This window comes from Podarcis gaigeae (assembly GCF_964106915.1).
Source record: "Podarcis gaigeae genome assembly, chromosome: 2".
Taxonomy (NCBI): Eukaryota; Metazoa; Chordata; class Lepidosauria; order Squamata; family Lacertidae; genus Podarcis; species Podarcis gaigeae.
Window position 1 is genome coordinate 123397400 of NC_139679.1, and position 23569 is coordinate 123420968.

Sequence of the window (23569 nt, forward strand, 5' to 3'; positions counted from 1 at the left end):
ATCAGGTCAACCAAAGGCCTGGTTAAAGGGGAAGGTTTTTGCCCGGTGCCTAAAGGTGTATAATGAAGGCGCCAGGCGAACTTCCCTGGCAAGAGCATTCCACAGACAGGGAGCCACTGCAGAGAAAGCCCCGTTCTTGTGTTGCCGCCCTACGGACCTCTCGAGGAGGAGGCACACGAAGGAGGGCCTCAGAAGATGATCTCAGGGTCCAGGTAGGTTAAATGGGAAGAGGCTGTCCTTGAGGTATTGCAGTCCTGAGATCACGCTGACATGCTTGGTTCTCCACATCCCCAAGGCCATCTTCCCCCTTACCAGACACATTCTCCACTAACTGAACCATCTGAATTATCACAAAAGATTTGTCTCTTTGGGCATTCTCTGAGCTTTACAAAGAACTCCAAGCATTTGCTATCATCCCCACCAAACGGAACTTTATTTCTGCAATACAACACAACTTAAATACAGGCAACTCGCCGTTTGCATGGGAGTTCCGTTCTGGGTCATCTTTCATTGCGCTGCTGGTGTTCGTCAGATCACCCACCACCATAACTTGGTTCTTGATCTTGCTATGGACCTGTGGCTGGTTGCCTTGGCCGCCCAAGGGGCCTGGTAGGAATTCTTATCCAAATGGCAGATTGGTATTGGCCACTTGGTTTTTTGCCTGCCTCGTAGCAAATCGCCACAACTTTTTGGGTATTGGCGGTTAGGCATTGGAATATGTTTGTGTATTGGAGGGCAGGGTGTGGCCATCGCCTACCTCTCCACTTTATGGGTATTCCGGTAAAGGAATCTGGCGTTCGTGGATCCTGTCCGACGCCCTTGCTGGTGGCTAGGGCCATGGCACGACCCCCGGTGACATCAGGGGGAGTGTAAAGTTGTATTGAATAAGCTTAGTAGCCATGGAATAAGAGAAGAGGTCCTCTTGTGGATCAGGAATGGAAGTTGCAGGAAGCAGAAAATAGTATTAAGTGGATAGTCCTCCAAATGGGGGGCTGTGGTGCCAGATGTTCTTGACCAAAAGCTCACAAGAACAATCTGGCCACACCATTTTTCACCAACTAGAGATTCTGCACCGGACCCAAGGGCAGCCCCAGAAAGAGTGCATTGCTGCAGTCCAGCTCCACGTTTCCCAATGCATGGGCTCCAGTGGTCCGGCTATTCCTGTTCACAAAGAGCCCTAGAGGAAATGTGGGTCTCTAGTGACAAAGCCGTATCCAAGAGTACCCCCAAACTATGCATTTGCTACATAGGCTTAGGATCCAAGGCCATTTCTGTTCTCATCCTGAAGCAAAGTTCTTAACACGAGGTAATATTTCTGGGTTAGCGGCTCCTCCTGGGCTCCTGCCTTGGGGGAGGAGAGAGCGGGGCTCCACTTATGCTCGGCTTGCCAAGGGTTAAAAGGCACAGAGCTGGGTGTCTAGAGAGGACAGGAAGTGGAGGCGTGGGGGGGGGCAAGGTCCTCCCGAGCAAAGCCCCTCCCTCGCCATTCCCGCCTGCAAGCGGAGGGGCTGCTTCCGCCTCCCTCCCTCTCTCTCTTGCAAGAGCTGCCTGGGGGTGAGTCTGGTGCAATGGGGAGAAGGGGCTGCGGGGGACGATGCCTGGGGGGCTGGCCAGATCAGGCCTGGGGGGCGCCAGATGGGGGGGAGGGGGACTTGGAGGGGGGAGCCTGCAGAGAAAGCCCTGGAGTCTCGAGAAAGAGCGGAGGAGGAGGAGGAGGAGGAGGAGGAGGAGGAAGGGGCGTCTTCCTCTTGGCCAGCATCGCTACTGTGTCTTTTCTCCTGGCAGAAAGCGCTACATTTTTAGCAGGGCAATGAGAGCGAGATCTCTTATTGGGTCGCTTTCCAGGGCACCGTTTAAGATGTAGAGGTTTAGCCTGAATGCTGTTTGAGCCAAGCAGATGCCTGCAAAGTTTGATTTCTGATCTTTGGAACAACGGGTGAGGAGGAATCCACTGGCTTCACGGTTGGGAGGAGACCATTTGTGCTGTGCAAAAAGGGCATGATGATGAGGGCCCAATCTGGCATTGAGATCCCCTCCTAAAACTACAGATGCCTTTGGGTCCAGCAAAATAAGGTCAGTGGTATAAATTTCCCTTTCAACCCACAAGTCTCTGATCTGAGATTTCTGCCTCATTGGGGTCACATCAGCGTTAATTACCAACAGGGCCTGGTGGCTGAATTGGATTAACACTGCCCTGGCTTATGACTTGAATGAGGGGAGAGGGCTTGAAATGGCCCGTAGGGTAGTGGAGACCAAGACCCCCAGGCCCCCTTTCGCTCTCCCACGCTTTACCCCTAGATCCTCCCCAGTTGAGAATGAATGAAATCCGTTGAGCAAGAGCTCATCTGCTGTCCATGTTTCCAGGATCATTGTTTGAGATGGTTGTAACTGCGTCTCCTTCTGTGACGAGGGAGAAGGTGCTGTACCAACATGTTCCTGCTCCTCTGTTCTAGCGAGGAGACTGGGAGAATCAGTGCAGTGTGGTCAGCAATATGTGAATTCCAGGCAAGCAGGGCTGTCATTTCTTCAGCAGGGGAGACTTCCTTTCACTTGTCCGAGGAGAGGAGAGGGGAACTGTTTCTCCTGCGAATCCAGTTCCCTCAGGGCCAGGTGGGACTTTAGAGATGAGGAAGCACATGGGGCTCCATTTCCAGGTTGGGGTTCTTCAAGTGCTTGTCAGAGGTTTCTTTTGCTTGCAGGACAGATTCTTTGGGGAATCAGCTACTTGGGGTTGTAAAGATTCCTTGTATACTACTGGTATACACGGAATATTCAGAAGAGTCACACTCTGCATCACTTCCACTATTATTAGTAAAGTACCAGGGTGATCCTGCTGGGAGATTCCCAATGGCTTCGCTCACCAGGGTCATAGGAACGTGCAAGCCCACTCACCACAACAAGGTGTTGATCCTGCGAGTGAGAAGTACATTTTTGCTAATTGAACCGGGGTCAGATACCACCTATACATCATTTTTATGTAGTTCTCCTTCAGTAAAGTACCTGCAGAAAATTTCAAATCTATAATAATAATAATAATAATTTATTAATTATACCCCACCCATCTGGCTGGGTTTCCCCATCCTCTCTTTATGGCTTCCAACAGAATATTAAAATACAATAATCTATTAAACATTAAAAGCTTCCCTAAACAGGGCTGCCTTCAGATGTCTTCTAAAAGTCTGGTAGTTGTTCTTCTCTTTGACATCTGGGCGGGTGCCACTAACTAGAAGGCCCTCTGCCTGGTTCCCTGTAACTTGGCTTCTCGCAGGGAGGGAACCGCCAGAAGGCCCTCGACACTGGACCTCAGTGTCTGGGCAGAAGGATGGGGGGTGGAGACGCTCCTTCAGGTATACTGGGCCGAGGCCGTTTAGAGCTTTAAAGGTCAGCACCAACACTTTGAATTGTGCTCGGAAACATACTGGAGCCAGTGTAGGTCTTTCAAGACCGGTGTTAGGTGGTCTCAGTGGCCTAACTTCCAAATCTAACTTCCAAAGCCTTTCCCAGTCCGTCATTCATATATTATGTCCCACACCCTTTGCCCATTTTATCATAACGCATTTGACCTGGTCCTCTTTAGTTTCCCATTCCAAAAGCAGATCGTTCATTTTTGACAGCAGTTTTGTACTACTTTCTACTATTTCTCTCTGAAATCTTGACACTTGATAACTAAATCCTTTCTTTTTATGATTTTTAAAAGTTTCATTTAGTTGTAAATAGTGTAACCAGTCTATTACATTTTCTCTTACTTCTTCAAAGTCCTTTAATTTTAACTGCTTGTCAGTTTCTGTTCACAGCTCTTTATATGTTGGCCAATTTATCCTCATATGTACTTTTTTCAAAAATATTGCTTCTAATGGAGAAAGTCACCATGCTGTTTTCTTTTGAAAAAAATCTTTATATTTCCCTCCAAACTTGTAAGAATCGAGTTTCTTTTTATGACTATGAAAACTTTTGTCAACTTTTGCCTTATGATACCATAGATAAGCATGCCTGGCGTTGCAGTCTTCAGGCTTGGGGACAAGATGGTGCCTGGTTTTTGCACCAAGTTCTATCCATAAGCCCCACTGAGTTCAATGGGATCTATTCTCAGGGCTCTACTGTGCAGACCATGCCGGCTTTACGAAGAGGGGAGAGGAGTAAACAGAGGAAATTGGAACCACTGGAAAGGTTTATAAATGGGGTTTGTGTTGGGAAGGGGCTGTCCCATTTGTGCTTTTCCAGGGGCAGGAGAATCCAGTGAGAGCCAGTGTGGAGTAGTGGTTAAGAGCAGTAGACTCGTAATCTGGGGAACCGGGTTTGCTTCCTCGCTCCTCCACATGCAGCTGCTGGGTGACCTTGGGCTAGTCACACTTCTCTGAAGTCTCTCAGCCCCACTAACCTCACAGAGGGTTTGTTGTGGGGGAGGAAGGGAAAGGAGAATGTTAGCCACTTTGAGACTCTTTCGGGTAGTGATAAAGCGGGATATCAAATCCAAACTCTTCTTCTTCTCTTCTCTTCTTCCCTGCAGGGTCTTTGAGGCTCCCTTTGCTTCTTCCTCTCTCCCAGGACCCTGCAGCTTGTTTTGGCTCCTTGACTCCTCAGGAAGGATGAAAGAGATGGATCCTGCAAAGCTAGCGAGGATGGAAGGGGGAAGATGGACGGTTGACCTGGTCAGGTTGTCTCCTGCATCCCTCCTCACAACCTCTGAGTGCTCCTCTCTAGGGCTCTCAGAGAGATCTGGTGAGTTCCAGGGGAGGGGAGATGGGGACATGGAGGGATGGAGCCAGAGAGGTATTGGGGCTTGCTCAGCCTGGGGGTGGAGGGAAGCAGGCAGGCGGGTGGAGATTGAGAAGGTGAGAACCTCTTTTGGCTCCACCACCTGCCTGCCTGCACCTTTGTTATCTGCAGGCAATTTGAGCTAGGAATACATGACAGCTCCCCAGCCACCACGATGTATTGGCAGCTCAAAATGTCTAATACCAGTGCTGTGACCTGAATGCCCTGCTTATATCAAAAAACTTACAGCTCTGTCACACAGCAATAGAAGCAACGACTCTTTAAAGCAGTGTTTCCCAACCTTTTTTGGGCAAAGGCACACTTGCTTCATGAAAAAAATCTCGAGGCACACCACCATTAGAAAATGTTTAAAAAATTAACTCTGTGCCTATATTGACTATATATAAAGTAACTCTCTTTAATAGGCATCAAATAAACACAAAGAAAGTATTTTATAATTACTTACTGTATCTTGCAGGATACAGATTCTTCTTTAACTCTGCAGGTGGCGAGATTCCTGAATGCGGTTATCTCACACACAAAAACCACCAAAAAACAACAACAACAAAAACTAATCGGACAGTTATGATGAGAGTGCACGACGGATCTCGTCTCCAGTTCTCCTTTCTCTGTGAACCGTCCCTCGGAACTTTCTGGGCCCCAAGCTGTTATTTGTCACTGCTCAATGTCCCACTCTTGCATCGTGGTGTTCCTCTTCTGTCGTTCGATGTATTGGTTTTTATGCTTCTGTGCTTTTATGTTTGTACATATTTTATGGGCTAATAGCCGTAAATAAATATAAGATAAGTTACTTAATTATGAAATAGTAAGTAAACAGAAATATGAAAAATTATAAAATACTTTATTCAGTGCGCAACCTGGGGCTGTTTGGCTGAACACAAAGCTGATATTCTGGCTGGAATCGAAGAAAGACACACACGTAGCTCTTCGTCAACAGCTCTCAGTCTCTCTCTGTTTTTAGTTTTTATAGCAATCATGCTTGAAAAGCTCAACTCACAGAGATATGTAGTGGAAAATGGGAGCAACGTCAAAATAGCTTTGTTTGCCAGAAGGGGGAACTCCTTGGCAGTTTCCAACCAAAAACTGTCCAAAGGTAGATCAGCAAATCTTAGCTTGAAACCACGATTTTGTCTCAGTTCAGTTAGTTCCTCCTGCTCCTGTAAAGTCATGTCCTTTCCACCAACTGATGCTGAGCTATAAGGGTCCCTAACCCAGTCAAGGCATTCAGTGGAGACTGAAGAGAAATAAAATGACAACTTCCCCTCGAGAGTTTTTAAATGTTTAGCTATTATCTCACACAGTGCAGCAGTGTGAACACCTTGCCATTGCTTGGTGAGTGTGAACATTTCAAGATTGCCACTTTCCACGTGTTGATGCCAGAGTTGCACCTTTGCACGGAATCCATTTATTTTATCTGTACTTGTAAGCAGGTTTTCATTTCGGCCTTGCATTCGTGTGTTCAGTTCATTCAGATGATGAAATATATCTGCCAGGTATGCCAGCCTTGCACACCACTCATCACTTGCAAGCAGCTTTGCGTAATCTGACCTCTCATTTGTCAGAAACACTTTAAGTTCCTCCCGCAGCTCATACACACGAACCAAGACCTTGCCACGCGACAACCACCGGACCTCCGTATGAAACAGCAAGGTTTTATGCTTCGCTCCCATCTCCTCACACAAAGCTGCAAATATGCGACTTTTCACGGGTCGTGACTTTACAAAGTTTACCATGCGCACAACATCATCCAACACATGAACTAGGTCTGCTGGTAAAGTCTTGGCTACGAGGGCCTCACGGTGCAAAAAACAATGCGTAACAATCACATCTGGATTTCTTTCTTTCACTCTGCTTACAAAGCCTTTGGTGTGCCCGACCATGGCTGCAGCTCCATCGGTGCAGACACTTGTGCAGTTTTCCCACTTAAGTCCTCCTTGTTCAAGGTATTCTGATGTGACCCGAAAAATTTCTTCTCCTGTTGCTTTTTCTGGCAATGCCTTGCAGAAAAAGAAGTTTTCTCTAATTGCATCACCATCAACAAAACGCACATTGGCCAAGAGTTGAGCATGTCCACTGATATCAGTAGACTCGTCAAGTTGTAATGCAAATTTCTCACTGCTATGGATCTTTTCCAAAACCACACTTTCAATGTCTGCAGACATGTCATTAATACGTCTGGAAATTGTGTTGTTTGAGAGAGGGACTTTGGCTATTTCCTTAGCTGCTTCAGGTCCGAGCATCTCCTCTACAATAGCTTTGCAGGCAGGAAGTATTAATGTCTCTGCCACAGTGTGCGACTTTTTTGACTTGGCTATAAGTTCAGCAACGTGATAGCTAGCTTTAAGACCTCTTTCATTTACCTTTGAGGTTTGTCTCATTAAAGTTGCCTGTTTCTCCGTGTTTTCACGCAGGCGAACAAAATAGTCTTCATTCTTGTTTTGAAGCAAAGGGTGCTTCGTTTGGAGATGGCGTTTAAGTTTGCTTGGGACCATAGCACTGTTAGCTAGCTTTTCACCACACACCACGCACAGTGGAATTGGTTGGCTTGCATCTCCGGTGAAAGTAAATCCAAATGAAATATAGCTTTCGCTATATAGCCTTGTGCCAGAGGATTTGCTTGAGCTAACCATCTTTGCTTTCTTTTCATGCCCACTCATACTTGGGCTCTCATCTGGCTCCAAATTTTGTTCAGAGTCCAGTTCTTTTCTTTTCAAAAACTTTTCCATCACTGCAGTATCCGGCCTCTCTACAGTGCCGACTCCCGCTGAGTCCTGGTCTCTGTGCTCGGGAAGGAAGTCGGAAGATGATGTCCTACTGTGATAGGTCCAGGCTGGAGTCCGGACCTCAATGCAGCGGCTCCTTTCTGCAAAGGAAAAAAAATGGGTTTAGATGGGGGGGAGAGGCGGGGTAGTCGTTATACAGAACAGTTTTTACTGCCTGTATTACGGGCACGAATTATACATGGGAATGGCGGGAAGAGTGACGGCAGCACACGCAAAAGCGGAAGCCACGAGGTCCCCGAGGGCCTAGTGTGCCGCGGAACAGCGGTTGAAAAACACTGGATTAGAGAGGGCAAGAGCAAGGCAATTTCCATTGAGCTTCATGGCTAAGCAAGGAATTGAACTTCCAACATGGATGTCTTCCCCAGTTTACAGAAAACCTAAAAAGGTTGAAAAACACTAACAGCGGTTGAAAAACACTGTAATAAGGCCACTGTCTGTATACGATGTTAAGTTTGTGAGAAACAGTTTTTGCTATCAAGCCTGCTTGGACATACCTAAACCATCTTTCCCAAATAAATTTTATTTATACCCCGCCCTCCCCAGCCAAGACCGGGCTCAGGGCGGCTAACAACAAATAATAAAAAACAAGTCGATTGAAATATAACAAATAATAAAAAATAAGTCGATTGAAATAAAAACAATAATAAAAAACAAGTTGATTGAAATATAACTTAAAAACAAGATTAAAATACAACATTTAAACATCAAAATGCGGTTGAGTTGAAGAATTCTGCAAGCAGAATAAATTCCACAGCCCCGATGCATTGGCACCTCGTGCCGTTTGAGTGGCAGAATTTATTCAGCACGCAGAAAATGGCCTTTTGGGGGGGTGAATGTGGATGAAGCAGGAAGAGAACTTAAGAAAAAAAAGCTTGCTGATTTCTCTGCACTGTTGTTCCTCGATCCCAGAGGGCACCCACCCGGGGATCAGAAATCCGTAATGGGAATGGCACATGCCTTACACACGCGCATATATATGGGCCATGCAAAGCTTGAGTGTATCTGAAGTGTGCATGCACACGAAAGCTCATACCAAGAACTGACTTAGTTGGTCTTTAAGGTGCTACTGGAAGGATTTTTTTTTTTTTTTTTTTAAAGGCATGCATGAAATCTAGCCCCAAACACACACATGCACACTTTCCCACATGCTTCTAAAATGCACATTAAATAAAACGAGAGAGAGAAGTGCACGCATTTACCTGCCAGCCTCGGAGCTGTGGAATGCAGCGAAATGAAGCAATCTGTGTCCTTCCAGGCGCCAGCTCAGACCTGCCGTGCTGTTTCGGTAGAGGCAGGACGGCCCCACTTCCTGCTGCCGCCCGACTCGCCCGCTCCGTCCAACGGCACAGCAAAAAGCAGGGAGGTAGGCTGCTAGGCGCGAAAATGTAGCGAGCGGTGATGGGAAGCGCGAAAACTTCGCGCATGCGCAGGCCCAGCAGCGAGCGGCAATGGGATGCAGCCGCTACACACAAAGGCTCGGAAGCACACAAAGGCTCAGTAGCGAGCGGCGAAGGGAGCTCGCTCGCCGCCCCGCGTGTGCTCGCCGCCGCCGCCCCGCCTCTCGCCGCCCGACTCGCCCGATCCGTCCCACGGCACAGCAGGGAACGTCTCGCGGCACACAAGTGTGCCGCGGAACAGGGGTTGGGAAACGCTGCTTTAAAGTAACGTGATGCTGCTTTGCAGTTTGAATGCAGATGGGGCCTATGCTGTGTGTCGCCCTTTTCTTTTTGGAGTAACTTTTTATTTGTTTTTAAAAACAAGGAACATGTGAATAATAAATGATACAAACATGTAGACCGGGTCTTCTCATGTCATTTGTATATCTCAAAACTAGCAGAATAAATTTGCAGGAATGTCTATAATATATGGTTCATCATTAATGGTCAGTGTATGAGTTCTGGGTTCATGAATTGGTTTAAACTGGAACACAAAAACGGGAAATAGGAGAGAACAGAGAGCATTCAACATCACGTAGCTTGTTGTCTATTCAGGAGCTCTTGTGGTTGTTGTACTTAGATTAAGATTAAGGAGAGCCAGTGTGGCGCAGTGGTTAAAAGCGGTAGACTCGTAATCTGGGGAACCGGGTTCGCATCTCCGCTCCTCCACATGCAGCTGCTGGGCGACCTTGGGCTAGTCACACTTTTCTGAAGTATCTCAGCCTCACTCACTTCTCATTCTCCTATTCCACTGTGTAAAATTTCCTCTATGCATCCTAAAAATTTCTTTCTACTTTTCAATCTGCCTTTAAAAATTGTTTCTGAGAGGATAATTAAGAGTACACTGGCAAAGTGGTCAAAATGTTAATGTCAGGAGGACTTCCGGGATAGCGCGAACGGGTAATGGCGGATTCCCTCCGAGCTCCGGAGGGAATCGGCTCCGCTGAGGACGAGTCTTGCCGTGCCGGCGACACGGGGGCCCTTAGAAACCGCAGGCGCTGAAGCCTGCGGACTTGGTAACTCGGTGGGCACCTTAAGCGCCCTCCCCGACCCGCGAAGAGCCTTTTTAAAGGCTGCGGAGTGGATTGGAGAGTGGCGTGGTGCTGAGAGTTGATCGCTACCTCGGTGGAGCGAAGCCGCGAGCCATGACCGGAGAGCGCTGTATTTCGGCACTAAAGTTTTACCTTTAAATTGAGTACGATCGGGGGGTGTGCTAAAAGGAAGTCCACACTCCCCCTCCCCACAAAAAGATTTAAAGCAAGGAGAGGACCACTAAGGTGGAAAGACTTTTGAGTCTAAACAGATAACTTTCACGAATTGGATTAAGAAGTTATTGTGCTGGAGAGGAAGAGAGAGGAATTTCAGGGGTTTTTCTTTTCTGGGTAACCCCCCCCCCATGGACCCGGGAGCGCCCTGCGTGTGAGCCCGAGGAAAAAGAATAAAGAGTTTGACAGCTGTCAAAAGAGCTGTCAAACAGGTGGCTAAAGTTTGGACTGTGTTACTAATATCTTTTTGGACTAAAAGTGTTACATTAAAATTGAACTGATTGGAAACAAAGTGTTTTGAACAACATAGTAACGGATTGTTGGAAAAGAACTATGATGGCAATCCCCCTAGAGGGAATTAAAGACACTGCAATGGCTGCAGAAGGAAAATTATGGGCAGAGATAGAAAGAATGTTCTTTCTCGTGGGAACCCTACAAGAGCAGAGCATGGATATGAGCAAACAACTGATGACCTTCAATTTTAAACTAAGCAACTCTGTTGATGACACAAAGTGGATGGAAAAAAACTCAGCAGCTGTAGAAGAAGAGATAACCTTTGAACTGGAGGAAAAAGAAGAAGGAGGAGGAGAGGAAGTTCAGGTTGAAAATATTAATCAAAAGCCTGCAACCTTTGGAAACAAAGGAAACAAAGAAGATGACCAGTGGATTACAAATCTGCAAAAGGAGAGAAAGATAAAGAAAGAAGCCCCTGGAATAATTGGAATATTGGACTATAAAAGAACAAATAAGTATGATTGGGACTTCTTCTTCAGGTGGGAATATGAGAGACTGGTTGATCCTGGGCAGAATCTTCTTTTGACTGACTTGGAGGGAGGAAAATATGAGGGGATTGTGACAGAACTCCCTCGAGAAGAAAGGGCCAACAAAAAGGACTACCAACAAAACTGGTGGAGAGAGACTAATTGGGGCCTAAGGGCCTCTGATGTGAGAAATCCGGGCTAAAACTACCCTTTATTTTCAGGACATTGGTTTGGGAAGGGACAGAAACCGGGGCAGGGGGGGATGGGAGAGTAGAGTAGTAAAAATCTGAGATTTTGAACTGGATTATTATGATTTTTGGGTTTAATTTAAAAGGAAGGAATTCGTGGGAGAGAACTTAGGTCGACCTTAGAGAAAGGATTCAATGCGCAAAAATTGGATAAGTAAAATTGGGCCAAGTAAAAAGTGATAAGTTTTAAGAAAAGATAATAACAACATTTAAGAGATGAAAGGAAATAACTTGCAGAGATAATTAAGGAAATTGGAATGTGGGAAGGGGGGTGTGGGGAAGTCAATGAAAGAAGGTAATGAAAGTAAGGGTATGAAATTATATATGTTTTGTTTTGTGTGTGTGTTTGTTTGTCTGTAAAAAATGTGAAAATCCAATAAAAATTATTTAAAAAAATAAAAAAAATGTTAATGTCAGTTTCTGAGGTAAAACGTGTCACTTTACAACTCTGCACCTGTCTTTCTGGGTTATTCGTGGTTTTCTGGATTTTGTGGACCCCAAACCCATTTTCTGTGGTATTTATATGTGTGGAGGTTGTTTGACCCTTGAAAAACATAGCTTTTTTTTCCTCCTATAAAAGACTCCACAAGATTCTCTGTTGAGAGTTTAAACAGAACACATTACATTACTTGATATACTAAAACACATTTACATGTGCTTATATCTAATATATCTATATATATTCTTTATTGATTTAGATTATTTCTACATTTATCCCATTCGTTATTCTAGATAATAAGCTACACTCAAAAAACCAAAATAATTCAACATCAAATAATACTGCTACATGAGGTATGAAGAGTGAATTACAAGTGCTTCTATATATAGGGGACTTTACAGACTTTTTCTGAGGCCCATAGCAGCATAAAACAGGCAGCAGGTGCTCTCACGGAGAGCACCTGCTGCCTGTTTTATGCTGCCTCTCTCTCTCACTCGGCAGTTGAGAACAGACCTAACTGGAAAAAACGGCCTTCTGGAGTGACAGTCACCCTTTCCATAGCAACTTGGAGGCAACATTTACATACAAGAATTGTTAGGGAAGTTGAGGTAATTTCTGTCAGGTTTGGGTTTCTGTTTTAGCCACTGCCCAATTTTTAAAGAGAAGACCACTGTTAAGTTGTAGTGGATTTCATGATTGTGTCAACAAAAATCCGTCCTAGAAAAGAGCCAGACTTTCTGAACGTCTAGTTCTCAAAAATACGTCTGTGAATGCTGGTCGACAAAAGCCATGACCTCTGTAGAAAGACCTCACATCTTCTGTTCTTCCTCTTTCACAAAAGTTCATTAGCATTGTTCAGTAATTGGGGGCTCCATTTCTTCCTGAGGATCTAATTAGTTTCTGTCTTTGTTGTAGGTGGTGATGAAATGGAAATGAAGAATGGGGGAGACCATGACAAAATCCACACAGTGGAGAAGCCATATCAAAATTGGGGGTATGGAGAGAGCTCCAGTCAGAGTTCCCGTTCCCATCAAAGAACTAAAAGCGGGAAGAAAGGCTATCAGTGCTCAGAATGTGGGAAGAGCTTCAGTCGGAAGGACAATCTCACTTCTCATCACAGAATTCATACAGGAGAGAAACCCTATCAGTGCTTGGAATGTGGAAAGAGCTTCAGTCGGAAGGACAAACTCACTTTGCATCAAAGAATTCATACTGGAGAGAAACCCTATCAGTGCTCAGAATGTAGGAAGAGCTTCAGTCGGAAGGACAGTCTCACTTCCCACCAAAGAATTCATACAGGGGAGAAACCCTATCAGTGCTTGGAATGTGGAAAGAGTTTTTGTCTGAGTGGGGATCTCACTTCCCATCAAAGAATTCATACAGGGGAGAAACCTTTTCAGTGCTTGGAATGTGGAAAGAGCTTCAGTCAGAGGCAGGGTCTCACGTCCCATCAAAGAATTCATACAGGGGAGAAACCCTATCAGTGCTTCGAATGTGGAAAGAGCTTCCGTCTCAGCCACAATCTCACTTCCCATCACAGAATACATACAGGGAAGAAACCCTATCACTGCTTGGAATGTGGGAAGAGCTTCAGAAAGAGGGCAGGTCTCATCCGCCATCAAAGAACCCATACAGTGGCACCTCAGGTTAAGAACATAATTAGTTCTGGAGGTCCATTCTTAACCTGAAACTGTTCTTAACCTGAAGACCACTTTAGCTAGTGGGGCCTCACGCTGCTGCCTCGCAATTTCTGTTCTCACTCTGAAGCAAAGTTCTTAACCCCAGGTACTATTTATGGGTTATCGGAGTCTGTAATCTGAAGCGTCTGTAAGCTGAGGCACCACTGTACAGGGCATGAAGCATATTAGAAATGTGGAAACAGCTTCTCTTCCAAGAGGCATCTAGCTTCCAATGAAGAAATTCATGTGATTGAGCAGGTGGTTGCTGAAGAAATTCAGGCATGCCTGGAGGATGGGGACCATTTGGATCCTTTCCAATCGGGAATCAGGCCTCATATTGGGACTGAAACTGCCTTGTTTGTGCTGGTCGATGATCTCCGGCGCTCTAGGGACAAAGGTGAAAGCTGTTTCCTGGTTCTGCTGGAGCTCTCAGTGGCCTTTGATACCATTGACCACGACATCCTTCTGGACCGTCTAGAGGAGCTGGCACCTGAGGGTTATAGATTGGTTCCACTCCTTCCTCCTGGGCCGTGTTCAGAAAGTGGTGGTGGGGGATTAGTGTACAGACTCCTGGGCACTCACTTGTGGGGTGCCTCAGGGTTCCATCCTCTCCCTCATGCTTTTTAAGATCTACATGTGTAGCAACCTGCTTGTGGTTAACACTTAGCTGGAATGAAATATTCAACGCAGCAACAGAGAAATTAAAATAATAATTTATTTGTCAGACAAATAAATGATAGGCACAGTGGTATATGGTTACCAAAGCTCTGCCTCTCTCCAGCCCTGATGGCCAGCACTTATATTTCCTCAGCCCAGCCCCCTTGCTCCTCCTTTGGCTGCCTCTGTCCAATGAGCCTGGTGGAAATTCCTATTGGCTGTTTGCTAGAACCAATCATAAAAGATACACCCATTTCCTATTACCTTTTATGGGAGACAAAGAGCTATATTTCCTTCTATCCATAAATGGCAGACAAGTAGCCATATATCTTACATTTGCCTGACAAGGCACTTTAATTACCAGATCACCTTTTGCCCCTGTTGCCCCTGCATTCCAAAACAAATGGCTCATGGTATTACATTCTATCTAAACAGAGATCTTGGGTTCACATTCTCACACACCATCAATGAAATAAGAGTCTAACATAAGAATCTAACATTTCTTACTTTCTAAATCCTTTGCATAATTACATTAAGCCAAAAAATCTCATACATAACATGGATAGCTTTTTAGAAGAAAAGGCCTTTGCAAATTAAAAAAGGAACTCAGTAAAAACAGCTTCAAAAGAAGTCTCTTCAGTTTACACCCCCCCCTCCCAGTTTACACTCCCAGCCAGCTGCTTTTCCCATTAACTCTTCCCAAAATTTATTGCCCTTTAACTCTCTCAGTATACCTTAAACCTTAGGAAAATATGGCTAGAGTCTGATGGGAGGCACATGGTATTATTTTCTGTTAAACAATAAATCTTACTATTTACCAACTCTTAATTAGTGTTTTTGCAGCTTGATTGTATTCTGTAATATGTAGGGTCAGTGTAACATTTGCTCCCAGCCTGTAATTTCCTTTTACAACTTTGTAAACTTGTCTCCTGCTACTGCTGTAAATCAGAGGGGCCCTTGTTCAGGAGAGCAGGAAGATAAACAATTGCCAAACAACTTAGCCAGCTGGTTTCTGCCTGGCATGAAACATACAAACGTTTGCAAATATATCTTTAAGCTCATTTTAAAATACAGGCCTTGATCAGATGCCTCACATGAAGCTGCTGGGAGAGATCATCAGGGGGTTGGGGCTGGGTGTTCATCAGTATGCAGATGATACCCTGTTCTAACTCTCTTTTAAATCAGAACCAGTGAAAGCGGTGAAGGTCCTGTGTGAGTGTCTGGAGGCGGTTGGTTGGAGGATGGATGGCAGGTAACTGATTGACGTTGAATCCAGACAAGACAGAAGTGCTGTTCTTGGGTGACAGGGGGTGGGCTGGTGTTGAGGACTCGCTTGGACTACTGCAACACGTTCTATGTGGTGCTACCTTTGAAGGTGACCTGAAAACAACAACTAATCCAGAATGTAGCAGCTAGACTGGTGACTGGGAGTAGCTGCCGAGACCACATAACACCGGTCCTGAAAGACCTACATTGGCTCCCAGTACGTTTCTGGACACAATTCAAAGTGTTGGGGCTCACCTTTAAAGCCCTTAACAGCCTCGGCCCAGTATACCTGAAGTAGTGTCTCCACCCCCATCCTTCTGTCTGCACACTGAGGTCCTACTCCCAGGGTCTTCTGCTGGCTCCCTCCCTGTGGGAATTGAAGATACAGGGCCTTCTCGGTAGTGGCATCCGCCCTGTGGAATGCCCTCCTACCAGATGTCAAAGAAATAAACAACTGTCTGACTTTGAGAAGACATCTCAAGGGAGCCCTGTTTAGGGAAGCTTTTAATATGAGATGAATTATTGTATTTTAATATTTTGCTGGAAACTACCCAGAGTGGTTGGAGAAACCCAGCCAGACAGACGGGGTATAAATAAATTATTGTTATTATTTAAGGACTTTCCCACGCAATATGGGAATCCACATCCATCTGAAGTTTGGGAGCGGTTGGACGATCCCCAGATTCTGGGGATCTCCATTTGGGGCTATCTGGTAGAAAAAAGGGGAACTGGGTTTTATTATGAAGCGTCGGAACAGTGTATCCATAACTTGCCCAGGACGTAAAGGGAGAGGTGAGTGCTTTGCTGTGGTTCCAGGACAAATCTCAGACAGTTGACCAACTACAGTCCCACACACACACACACAAAGAACCAGACAAAATGCTGACCGCGTAGAACGGGAGGAGGTCTTCCAGGAATGCCTCCGGTCTGTCAATATTTTGTGGGACTGAATCACATCCCAGAATATTAGACTAGGGACTCGGCTACATTACTCAAAAAACTGTGTTTTGAATGCATTGTAAACAAGCAACATGGTTTTTAAAAGCAGTGGTGGGGTGTCATGGGACATTTGACACCAGTGTTGAGTGCTCCTGCTTCCAGGTTCCATCCCACCCTCACCTTTGGGAGAGTCCAAAAAGGAAAGAAAGGAAAGCCCATGGCAGAGGCACAACTCCGTCTTAACACCAAACCAGCCATACCTGTGGGATTTTGTAGATGCTTGACACAGGTGACTTATGTCTAGAAATATCAGGTTCAGCATCTTCAAGAACAGTCAACAGGTTATTCCTCTTCCCACAGTCATAGTTTGGAATGCCTGCGTGCCCAGTAGAGAGCAGGTCTAGCAGGGCATCAGAAGTCATCCTTGCATTAGAATAATGGTCATAGATGACATAGCCGAGGGTGATGTTGGGTAAGAGCCTGAGGTCCTGATTGATTTCACAAATGGCAGCCAGGAAGGACAGGACATTCCAGAATTTCCCATGATAGCCACTGGAATGAAAAAGTGCCCCCCTCCACTGAATGAAAACAACATTTCTAATTCTTTCTGCATCTAAACTCTCAGCTGTTTCCAGCACAGAAAATAAAACAGAGTCCACCCTGAGATGCTCTAATACCTTCCATTAGCGACCTGTAGGAGAGAGGAAAGGCCCATCAGCCTCGCTGAAGGTGGACTGACACCATAGTGAAACTGTGACCACAACTTTCACCATCATGAACATTTCATGAGATTGCGTTTCAGCTGTGTTTACAGTCAGCTGCATTATTTACCCCCTTGTAGGTTTGGATTTTTAAATTCCACTTTGCACAATCATAACATTCTCAAATGCAGCATACTCATGTTCAGCCAGGACTTAAGGATCAGCTGCTGCTGCACCTTCAACTGAGAAGCACCTAAGTTCATGGTCCTGGCATATGGGGGCAACTGGAACCTATGAAATCAGAGTGTGCCTCCAGACAGTCAATATTTTGCAGGAGGGATTCCAGCGCATGGCAGAACTTTGTTTTCCTGCAGTTAAAGATTTCTGCCATAATGCAAGAAGGCCCCTTTTAAAAATGGTTTGCAATTTTGAAAGTTACACAAAAACGCACAGAGAAGTGGAGAATGATTAAATGATTAGGAGGAAGGCATGTGAACCCTTCTTATGCAAATCTGGGTGGATATTCCATTGAATATTGTATAATCTCCCTGCCCACAAATCACAACAAATGTTCCATCTTCCCACCTTCACCTCATCAAGCAGTTGGTCCCTTACCTTTCCCACCCCGACCTGGCCACAGTGATCCATGCGACGGCCACCTCCAGGCTTGACTACTGTAATTCGTGGGGCTGCCCTTGAAGCTGTTCCAGAAACTCCAGCGGGTGCAGAATGCTGCAGCAAGGCTCCTCACGGGGTCTCTGCCATGGGAGCATATTCACCCAGTGCTTTTCAAGCTGCACTGGCTCCCGGTGGAGTACAGGGTCAGATTTAAGGTGCTGGTTTTGACCTTTAAAGCCCTTCACGGCCTAGGACCCTCGTACCTACTGGACCACCTCTCCCAGTATAATAATAATAATAATAATAATAATAATAATAATAATAATAATAATTTATTTATACCCCGCCCATCTGGCGGCTTCCAATCAAATGTTAAAAACAATACAGCATTAAATATTAAAAACTTCCCTAAACAGGGCTGCCTTCAGATGTCTTTTAAAAAGAATATAGCTGCTCATTTCCTTCACATCTGAAGGGAGGGCGATCCACAGGGCAGGTGCCACTACCGAGAAGGCCCTCTGTCTGGTTTCTGTAATGAGGGAACCGGCAGAAGGCCCTCGGTGCTGGATCTCAGTGTCCAGGCAGAATGATGGGGGTGGAGACGCTTCTTCAGGTATACAGGACCGAGGCCGTTTAGGGCTTTAAAGGTCAGCACCAACACTTTGAATTGTGCTCGGAAATGTACTGGGAGCCAATTCAGATGTCTCAGGACTGGTGTTATGTGGTCCCAGTGGCCACTCTGAATCACCAGTCTAGCTGCCGCATTTTGGATTAATGGGTATGGCCCACGGAGGACCTTAAGGTCCCTAAATAGCAACACCCTAGAGCTCCCAGGCCCTAAGGAAGTTAGATTAGCCTTTTCAACACTGGCTCCGGCCTGGTGGGACGCTCTGCCTCATGAGACCAGGGCCCTGCAGGATCTGATTTGTTTCCACAGCGCCTGTAAGACAGAGTTGTTCTGCCTGGCTTTTGGCTTGGAGTCAATTTGATTCCCTCCCCCTCTTTCTTTTTCCTTTCTCCTGCTGTGATGAGGCTGCATTTTAATGTTTTAATGTTGTATTTTCTTGTTTTTAAGTTGTATTCATTCAACTTGTTTTTATTATTGCTTGTTAGCTGCCCTGAGTCCGGCCTTGGCTGGGGAGAGCAGGGTATAAATAAAATTATTATTATTATTATTATTATTATTATTATTATTATTATTATTGAGCACCACATAATCAAGTAAATCAGGATGAATGCTGAATCAGCAGGGTGTCTGGAGAAGACTTGAATCAGGTGGAGAGCATTATTGTTTGTTTGGTTGACTGATTCATTGACTGAATCAGAAGCAGGATGTCACCTCACGTTCCTCTCAAAAATGGGGTCCATTTTAGTGGACCCAAAGGAGAACTTTGGACAAATCCCTTGAGTTTTCATGAGAAGTAAAGGAAAGGGGAAGGGGGAAGAGTGATGTTGTGTCAGGCGTGGAGAGTTCTCCTCTCCCTTTGGTAACATCACAGATAAGAATTAACAAGCAGTTGATCTATTTATAGTCCTTTTATTACAGCATCATGTTGCAAGCAGAAATACACAGCTCTCCGCAAGGGGGGCAGGTGACTGCTCTAAATCCTCCTTCCGACTTCTGTAGCATTTTAGGTGCCAATGGGAAGTTCCTCCCTCCCACTGACTTCTTTGTTCTCTGACATGTTCAGACCTCCGAGTCTGTGGTGAGGGGGGTTCCCCACACTCTCAAGTGACATCTCAACTAGCTGCCCCCTCCCTTCGGGTTCCCTTGTCATTGTCTCATACCTGGGCAACTCCTCCCTCAGCTGTTCAGCTCCTGTCTCTCTCTTTGCTTCTGAACACGCTGTGGACTGTCGGACTTGTGTTTGACCGAGCGACTCTTCCGGCAGTGTGATTTACTGAGCTTCTTGGGCTTGCTGGTCAGAAGGTTTCCGGTTCGAATCTGTGTGACAGTGGCAAGATCCCATTGCTCTGTCCCAGCTCCTGCCAACCTAGCAGTTTGATGCTATTTGATTTTAAAACATAAATATACATACAACAAAATGCAATACAAGATTCAAATGCCGAAATTACGCTTAATCTCATGCCTTCCCCCCATTCCTTCTATGGGTCCTAGAGGTTATATTTACACCTGCACATCAAAACTGTCCAGATGCCCAGGCGGGGGCTAGGGCCATAGCACTCCTCCAACGGGGACCCCTCAGTGGTAACCCCTACTTGATGAAGGTCATGGGGGCAGGTGTGGATTACCCTTAGATGCACCCCCAGTAGATGGACTGGGGTGGAATAAGTGGCTATACGCAATGCCGATGCCAAACCATTCACATCTGTAATCAATAGAGTTGTGGCTCATTTGGACCCAATGTTATGCTGTTGCCTTGTCTTGTTTTCATATCTTAGGGAGTGACAGGAACACAGAAGCTTGGAACACAATTTGTAGGCTTTTTGGATGATTCCCACTTCTAAAGGAGCAAGTGCATAATTTGGGGGTACTCTTGGATACACCTTTGTCACTAGAGACCCACGTGTCCTCTATGGCTGTTTGTGACCACTGGAGTAATGGAAAACGTGGAGCTGGACTACTGCAATGCACTCTTTCTGGGGCTGCCCTTGGGCCTGGTGCAGAATCTCTAGTTGGTGCAAAACGATGTGGCCAGATTGTCCTTGCGAGATTTTGGTCAAGAACATCTGGCACCACACCCCCCATTTGAAGGACTATCCACTTAAACCAATTTTTGGCTTCCTGCAACTTCCATTCCTGATGCCACCAGAGGACCTTTTCTCTTATTCCATGACTACTAAGCTTACCCAGGAGGCACCTTGTTGAACGCTTTTTTGGAATTCCAAGTGTTGGTTTGTCTGTTTCTTTATTAAATTTGTACACCACTCTTCACCCAATGATTTCAGGGTGGTTCACAGCATAAAAATACAGGATAAGACCAAAAAGTATATAATAACAACAAGAACAAAAAAAACAAGAAACCTACAAAAAAATCTGCTGAATTGTTTCTGTCTTTACGTGAAATTTCAGTTCCCTTGTTCACCTCTCAAATTCATCAAGATAACCCTATCCTGTGTTAGCATCACGGGGGGTGGGGGGGGCGAGGGGGGGATTCTGCGAGAGTTCAAGTAGGATAGTTCAGGTAACTTCTAACTCTTAATCTTGGCATTTTCCACCAATCTTTGGCATTTGCATCTCACAGTTTGGAGGCAGATCTTGGAGTTTTCGCAAACATGTTTTTCTTCAGCCCTGCAGTTGCAGGTGGAGCTGCATAAAGTGTCTAGGAACTTGCAGAGGTGGTACTTCTTCTCCATATAATTATCAAAATGATAGTGTGTGGTTTTTTTTGCTTCCAAATATCACATTTGAGTCCACTAAACGTGATGTTATGGATCTGAGGCACAAAGGTCTGGCAGATATATGCCTCCTGAGCCACCCAAAACTTGGGGGGGGGGGGCTGAGATTTAGGGCAAATGATAACTGCACCAGAATGAGGTTGGCTTGACTTCTCTCCACTTCAGATGTGACCCCTCTGTAGGGCTCCGTTAGTAAGAAGAAAGTTACTGCATCTTGCAAGGACCACAACAAAAGACTTCTAATTCTTTGTAAGGGAGGTGCTCGTTCCTGGGAGGAAAAAGATGGTCCTCATTCTACTGCTTCTACTACCTTATGGGGACTGTGGGAAACTGAAGACAAAATGCCTCTTGTCTTTGGAAAGGGATGAGATAGATTCACCTAATTATTTCAGGCCAGGAGACCACCTCATCAGTGGGGTCATCTCTGCCACAAACACTCTGTTTCATCGTCATCTCTTTAGCCAATGTCCTTCCACCAGCTTTTATTGGTAAGACGCTTTGTGGAGATGGAGTTCCTGCTGTTCCACTCGATATCTATCTACCTTATCGGCTGCGTCGCATAGATTCACATTTGTTAGAGCCAGATTTAATGTGTTCCCCTCAAATGTGCTGAGCAATAGATTTTCTAACGGTAAAACCTCTGTTTTATGTGCATGTGACAACAAATCAATAGAATCCCTTTATCATATCTTGTTTTATTGCCCCTTATACATTGTTCCCCGATCAAGGACTCTGAGTTCAATCATTCTGGAAATTGTTGCTAAACCACCTGAATTACATCTAGCTTATCTACTCCAGGACATTGACTCTTATAGAACATTACAGGTTGCCAGATTCCTGATTTCAGTTCTTTCATATAAAAGACTTCATGGAATGCTGCATGACTATTAAAAATTTAGTAAACTCTATGCACCATCTTTATCTTAAAGGCCATAATACGGTACATCTAGAGATTGTAAGTAATGTGAAGGAGATTATGCGTTGAAATATTTTAGTTGATGTTTTAGATTGTAAAATGCTATTTTATTTGTTGATTTGTTTTACCTTGTGGGCTTATAGCCGAATAAAGTATTATCTATCTATCTTTGTGGGGATGGAGTTCCTGGTGTTCCACTTGCTACCATTTCTATTAGATCCAACTCATCTCCAGTTACTTTCTGGGGCCTTTCTCATGATCTGGTACCTGCCTTTAAGAACATATGAAGATCCCAATGGCAGATAAATTGGGGGATGATTAGGCTCTCAGCAGCTACCAGTCAGAATGGCTATGTTCTCCATTCACTGTCACAGGCACTATGCCTCTGGGTACCAGTAACTGAGAATCTCAAGTAGGGGAAGAGTTCTTGTGCTTCTCAGTTTTGCATGTGCATCTGGTTGGCCGCCTTGAGAATGCTGGAACAGATGAGCCTTGGGGCTGTTTCTGCAGGATTTTTTTTGAAAAAGAGGTAGAGCTGAATATTAGAGGTAGAACAGAAATATTACTTGGTCGGTACTGGTATGTATATAATTTCTCCCCCCAGGAAAGGACCCACAAAGTACTGGCAGCTCCTCTCCTTCTTGTATGCCATTCAAGAGATCAACCAGAATCAAAAGCTGTTACCCAACATCACCCTGGGCTACAGCATCCATGAGAACTTTTTTGATGGAAGGGTGACCTATGATGCTTTGCTAGACATGCTGTCCATTGGGCAGCTGAACTTTCCAAACTACAGCTGTGGTAAACAGACTAACTTACTGGCTGTTCTCGAAGGGTCCGACTCTCAAAACTCCATCCAGATTTCAAACGTGTTGGGCATCTATAAAATCCCACAGGTAGGAATGGAGAGAGGTATAATAGCATTATGATATTGCCAGGCATATTTTCAACTACCCTCCTGTTGATCCCTAGCATCAAATTTCCCTTCTTTACGGCTGCCACAACCTTCAAGGAAATCACTGTTCCCACCAAAGGGTCCTTGCAATAGACCTTCCTCCTTCCTAAGACCTTCCCAATCTCATGTTGGGCTTAGAAATATTTAGGCTTTGATCTGAAATCAAACAAGATACAAATCTTCCTTCTCTTCCCAGGTCAGTTATGCTTTTGTCTCTCATGTTCTGAATGATAAGAGGCATTTCCCTTTTTTCTACCGGATGGTCCCCAAAGAAGAAGCCCTGTACCCAGGGATTGTCAAGCTGCTCCAGCACTTCCGATGGACCTTGATTGGCCTCCTTGCACCAGACACCAACAATGGAGAGAGGTTCCTGAAGAGCTTGACACCCGTGCTCATCAAGAGCGGTGTATGTGTTGTCATCTCACAAAGCATCCCAGGACTGAATACAAATGGAGTATACATTCCTCGTCTTCCATTCCGCAAGTGGAGGCAAGTGCACGTATTTGTTTACTATGGGGAAATGACCTTTTTCTTAAATGGACTACTCTTTATACAACAGTTTTTTGACAATGTGATGAAATCCATTTTTGGGAAAATCTTCATCACAACAGTTTTGTGGGATGTCGCCCTGGAGCTGATGTATAATGAGATATCTTTCCAACACATCCATGGTATATTTTCCTTCTTCACTGAGACAAGTAAAGGGGCAAAATACGGTGATTTTCTACCCTTTTTCTTTGGTATTAAGAAGTTTTGGGAGGATGCTTTTA

At 45.2% G+C, this 23569-nt stretch overlaps 1 protein-coding gene and 1 long non-coding RNA gene across 2 annotated transcripts in view; one reads left to right on the plus strand and one right to left on the minus strand.

Annotated features, from left to right (window-relative positions):
• The window catches only part of LOC310838315, a 110729-nt gene that overhangs the window by 75611 nt on the left and 11549 nt on the right, over positions 1-23569 (minus strand). The window lies entirely within an intron of this gene.
• LOC310838017 (uncharacterized protein) lies at positions 1490-14379 on the plus strand. The gene is made up of 4 exons (XM_083725339.1): positions 1490-1554; positions 2454-2610; positions 4508-4719; positions 12624-14379. Exons 3-4 carry the CDS (start codon positions 4587-4589, stop codon positions 13394-13396), a joined length of 906 nt encoding a protein of 301 aa, XP_083581465.1. The 5' UTR covers positions 1490-1554; positions 2454-2610; positions 4508-4586; the 3' UTR covers positions 13397-14379.

Coding starts and splice junctions, on each gene's coding strand:
- LOC310838017 (XM_083725339.1), top strand. CDS start 4,587: ATGAAAGAGATGGATCCTGCAAAGCTAGCGAGGATGGAAGGGGGAAGA. Junction 4,720..12,623: donor AGGGCTCTCAGAGAGATCTG/GTGAGTTCCAGG, acceptor TCTTTGTTGTAG/GTGGTGATGAAATGGAAATG.